At 41.9% G+C, this 5725-nt stretch overlaps 1 protein-coding gene across 3 annotated transcripts; it reads right to left on the bottom strand.

Moving 5' to 3' along the window:
* Window positions 1-545: 545 nt before the first annotated feature.
* On the bottom strand, window positions 546-5249 carry LOC148035175 (uncharacterized). Of its 3 annotated transcripts, none has more exons than XM_087680150.1 (5): window positions 4515-5249; window positions 4335-4392; window positions 2913-3562; window positions 2181-2397; window positions 546-984 (listed from the first exon to the last, which is right to left on the bottom strand). In XM_087680150.1, coding segments are annotated over exons 1-5 (954 nt in total). In that variant the 5' UTR covers window positions 4542-5249; the 3' UTR covers window positions 546-982. The 3 variants fall into 3 exon arrangements, with proteins under 3 accessions (XP_087536276.1, XP_087536275.1, XP_087536274.1); XM_087680149.1 differs by lacking the exon at window positions 546-984 and adding an exon at window positions 1463-1773; XM_087680148.1 differs by lacking the exon at window positions 546-984 and adding an exon at window positions 1463-1817 and having other exon boundaries at window positions 4515-5245.
* Window positions 5250-5725: the final 476 nt, after the last annotated feature.

Raw genomic sequence — 5725 nt, 5'->3', positions numbered from 1 at the left:
TACCATCCATGTGCCCATGTTACCTTGTGCTCACACACACACACACACACACACACACACACACACACACACACACACACACACACACACACACACACACACAAATTAAGTGGCTACCTTAGTGGTAAGCCACTTTTTTTGTTAACTTGCTGACTAGGGTTCAAATCACCATTTTTTAATTCCTATACTACATGATCGAGGATCGTGGAGATGTAGGAATTCGTCGACTCATGACCAACTAGTCACCATGCATTCAACTTAACTAACTAAGCTACACTCATTTAGTTTGCGTGTGTTTGTGCGCACATGCTTGCACCGTGTGCAAGCACACATACACGTGTGTACATGCTTCAATGGTGTTGGTGATTGCATAGAATAGGATATTCAATTGCTATGATGACAATGTTGATTAGATTGATGGTGAAAATGATAACAATTGACCAAAACGAGAGATTGCTCATAACGTTTGAATAGAGCTATCATTAATTGAGAGAGAGAGAGAGAGAGAGAGAGAGAGAGAGAGAGAGAGAGAGAGAGAGAGAGAGAGAGAGAGAGTCCAAACAAGGTGAAACACATGGTGACCTAAAGGTCTTGAACCCACACTACACCCATATGGTCATCTTGTAATAGGAATTAAAAAACAAGATTTCAACCATAGTTTGCGGGATGATAAAATAAGTGGATCGGCTATCCAATAAAATGATTGGATTACCACTAGGGTAGCCGCTCAGTTACATGCTTGCACACACATATGCACTTTTATGCATATATACAAGAGTGGTAGTGACTTTAGGCTTTATTGTTAGTGACTTTAGCTTTATGGCATCAAATGCTTAGACTTTAGGCTTCATGACATAAATGCCTCATTGTAATTACCAGGCATTTGAAGGATTGACCTATTTAGTTTATAGCCACACATGGTAATAGGGCTGAGGAGTGTCTCTGACATGGATTTGGTTGGAAGTTGCAATCTCATGGCAAGTCCTACATCCAAACATACAACCATAACTCTTGTATCCAAACATATTGCCTTAGCTCCCACATGCAAACACATACATTGGTTGGGGCTTACCTCAAGAGTCACTGTCACAATGTAGGGTATAATGGGGATGTAAATAGTTGCATTTGGAATTTATGTTACTCCCTTGTTTGGAATCTGAAGTTGTAATATCTATAGCCAGGCCATAGTTCAAACAAGCAACATGTTTGCTTATAAACAATGTATCACTTCCATGCTAATATCTAAAGTGACCTTTAATGGAGGATAATTGCATTGCTCCACCTCCCTCTCATCCACACATTTAATTAAGTATTGCCTAATTGAAGGCCAAGAATGCTTATGACATTCCGTCTCATATACTCAATGCCTCTCTCTCATCCAAATACTTTAGTCATTAAGTAACGACTAATCTCTTCTTTGGCAAACCCTTGTCCATTCTTTGGTTCTTGTTTTAAGCATGTATGCTTGGATTGCAGCTTTTGTTCTTCTCTATTGATATGACATTTTAAACAAGGTTCTAATCCATGGTCAATTGCCTCATTTCGGATAGTTTTGGTCTCCTTCATCATCATGTCTATAGGTATCTGATTACAAAAGTTTCAGAAACACAAGAGGTACAGGCAGGAAAGACCATGCATAGGCTCAATGGCACACAGTGCAGTTAAATTCTGTACATTGCTGTCCTAGTAAGCTATGAAGTTTTTGGAGGGTTGTGAGTCCCCAGAATGATAAATCAGTTGTCTCTTTCTGGCTGTAAGCTGCATGTCGTAGTCCTAATCCATTTGAAGAAGCAAGAGTTAAAGCTCCAATACAACAACTGCAAGCAGCAACGTATGAAATATCACATCAGGTGGGCACATTTAGTAGAACTCAAACCTCCTACACAGCTACAAAGCAGAAGCATGTGATAAGATGTATTTTTTGTGAGACATCAAGCAGAAACATGTGATAAATCACATCAGCTGTGCACAAATTAAACCTTATGTTAAAAGTCATTTAGTTAATATGGTCATGATACTGATATCCTCAGTCACTAAATTATGGTCCAACTCTGAGACTAAGGAGGAGCAGAATTTGAGATCTATGTTGAAGAAGCCAAAAACATCATGTTGCAAACCAGATATACCCAATGTCATCAGTCCTAAGTTTCAAGCTCTGACATGCCCAATGCAGAACTTACATTCTGAGTCAGTTGTTATCCAGTGGCCTTGCTTGTACATGCCTTTGAATGAAGACCGCCTGTTCCCATGGTACCGATGACCTGCTTGAGAGTTCCAAGGAGAGCCCATGGTGCTGAAGCTGCCTGTATGACCAACCATGTGTCTATCTACTTGTTGATTGTTCCACTCGAAGCAGCTCGGGCTTTTGGGAGAACCGGATCTAGAGTAAGAGAGGAGCTGCCCACAAAAACAAAAATTGAGCCATGTTCATAGTGATTGATCAATCTATAACATTCCAAATAAAAAGGGGATTTATTCATAGTGATTGACAGTCTATAGTATTTGTTCAGAATTGAAATCTATCACTCTGTTGAGCGAGATGCAGGTCAGAGCAGCAGTTAACATGAAACTCTAACTGAAGAGCGACATGCACGCGTGCGCACGCATGTACGCAAGCATAAATATCTCCTAAATGCAAGAGCATAGTCACAAGTGGCACAAAACAGGAAGGGATTGGCATCACTTGTGGCTATATAGTCACATTGAATGGGATGTGGGTTGGAAAAAGCCTACCGTCCCTGCAATCCTCAAGTCCAGAAATGACCATCACTTAAGACTATGTGCAATAGGCATGGGGATGTCTGAGAGAGAGAGAGAGAGAGAGAGAGAGAGAGAGAGAGAGGTTGAAACTCATACATCAGGACTAGCTACAATCTCGAACCTTGGCATGAATATCACTAAGGAGGGTTTACCTTCTTCCACTTTATCTCTCTAGGAGACCTGGGTGATTCTGGGGAGGAACTCTTTGCAAATGTTAGTTTCTTGAGTGATCTGGTGCCTGTTCTTTTGCAAGCTTCAGGCTTGCCCACCATGGCATCTTCTTGCCTCTGGAGGGGCAAGGACGTTGTCTCTACTGCAGCTTCTTGCGTCAGCAGTGGCAGTACTCTATTCTTGAGCCCTGCTTTGTGCTGCTGAAACTCTACGCCTGCAGCCGCTGGCAGCGCCATGCCTGTGTCATGCTCAATGGTGGCCCCCTCTCTAGTCATAAGGTCCCCTCCCATAGCCTTCAGAGCCAGTAACTGCTGTTGATGCTGGTGACCCAACAGGATTGCCGTGCTGGGGTTATCCTTGTTCTTGTGATCCAAGTCCAGTGAACTGGATCTAGGGTTTTTGTGATTGCTGCTGACACTTGATAATTGGACTAGATCACTTGCACTAGCCAATTGGGACCTCATTGCTTGCTGCTGACGGTAATCTTCTGTGTAGACATCTTTAGCCTGAGCACAGGATCTCTTCTCCAACTGTAAGGGATTCCAATGAGAGATCCAGCCTTTGCCTCTATATCTAATAATTGACTTCCTGGCTATGTGCTCCCCTTGAGTAGCAACATCCCCACCATTACCTGCGGTAATAAGAACTCATGTCAAAAACATCCTCATATAAGAATTCTATGTCAAAGACATCAGTATCTTCAGAAGGATCAAGGCTCGCCCTTGTAATGCACTTGCAGATACAAGAACAAGAACAAGAAGTAAGAATTAGAAATTCAGGAGGTCATCATGTTGACACTACTACATGGGGATAACAGAGTCTCCCCCACAGTGGAAAATGACAGAAACCCCTTCTATGCATGTGTGCTGAATTCCCTGATTCACATAAGTGGTATGCTGGGCAGTGGATCACAACTGCAATCTCAATCCCATTACATTACCTTGAGAAAAAATTTCATGTCATTGACTATAACAGATGTACTACCATACCATGCTCAAAAAATGCAAGCATAATTGCAGATGCAACTCCACTCTGCAGCCCTTCCACTGACAATGTAAGCACACTATAATGGAAGAAGGCAATCTCACTGCAACCACTTATCGATGTGACTATGAGACGACATTATGTGAAGATGCAGTCAGGCTGGGCGGGCAGCCACTGACAAGGAAGAGAATTACAGGTTCTTTCTCACACTGGAAGGACATATAGATTTCATAGCATACTTGATGCAATCAAGGGCATGTGCAATGACTACAAGAAATGCATGGTAATGAAAGTGAGGAAGAATTATGATGATTCTTGTACATGGTAATTGTTTGTAACTGAGGAGGAATTGCAAATTCTCTCGTACAGACAAAAGATGCCTCATATTAAAGGGGAAATAAAAGCAAGAATTTCCAAACCTGTGTTGGAAGATGAAGGATTCTTAGGGTGGTGCCAGGATCTCAGCCAATTGAATAACTGCAATCATGGAGCCAAGAAAATGTTGCATAATTTCATGAGTTTTCACTGTCCATAAATGACAGAACAGAACAAATCAAAAACCCAAAAAGAAAGGAGAATGAGAGGTGTTCATAAAGCACCTTAATTTTGTCAACCACACCAAACATCTCTGCAAACCCTGCTCCAATGGATCCACTGGTGTCTTAAATAGACTCTCTCTCTCTCTCTCTCTCTCTCTCTCTCTCTCTCTCTCTCTCTCTCTATGCAGCCATAGCCACACCTCCTGCTAGAACTCCAAATTTTCTCTCAAAGCAAAGCTGCTTTCAGTAACCATGGCAGAAGTCAGGGAGGGATACCCTACTGCTGGGAGCCATTAACCTGGAGAAGGCACTGTTCTTGCAGCTATACATAGAACAACAAAAGGCCCTCTCAAGGGATCAGCCATCTACCTCGCTGTGTTTGCTATACATGGAACACAGGATCCTCTCAAGGGACCTCATCCAAGAGGCACTGTTTGCTATACATGGGCTTTTGCTTTAAAGGGCCCAAAATTGGACACAGTCAAGTACTGTGCTGACTTGATCCTGCCCCCTCTCAGAGGGCATGCCGAGGACAGTACATATGCATGTGTGCAGTGGCCTCTCTCTCTCTCTATCTCTGTGTGTCTGTACTTGTATGTAAGGGGGGGAGGTAAATGGGCCTAGAGATGAGGGGAGGATCCACTATTAGTAGTGGTACTTGGAGAGACGGGACAGGGGAGATTAAAAGCCAATAATATGGGATGGGATTCCATTGCCAGCATCTTCCTTCATCCAAATCTCACTCCTCCCCAGTCCCCCATGCACCAAAAACGTGTGGGAGGGTGGCTAAAGTGCTTGTACTTGGGCTCTTTCACGGACAGATGGCCATCACCTCTCTATTTCTCTTTATAGTGTGAGAAGAAAGGAAAACTTGACAAATTTATAACATACACTACATAACTATGCATGTATGTGTATACACTTATACACACACACATATACATATTTACGAATATACATGTATATATATATATGTATATGTATATATATATACATATACATATACATATACATATATATATATGTAGGTGTGTGTACACACAAATGTGTATATTTATACATGTACAGACATATGCATACCCATCTCTCTCTCTCTCTCTCTCTCTCTCTCTCTCTCTCTCTCTCTCTCTCTTTGTGTTTGTGTATGTATGTATATTGCCTTATTCATATATCTATGTGTGTCTATGCATTTCTATATGTATATGAATGTGTATGTGGTTGGGGGTGTGTATGTGTGTTTTCTTTGTTTCTTTTTTCTTGTTTTGGGGTTC

This window comes from Lygodium microphyllum, chromosome 6, assembly GCF_053477565.2.
Source record: "Lygodium microphyllum isolate KBCC chromosome 6, Lygodium_microphyllum_v1.1.10, whole genome shotgun sequence".
NCBI lineage: Eukaryota > Viridiplantae > Streptophyta > Polypodiopsida > Schizaeales > Lygodiaceae > Lygodium > Lygodium microphyllum.
The sequence above is the reverse complement of the archived record's forward strand: the minus strand, read 5'-3'. Positions and strand labels throughout refer to the sequence as shown.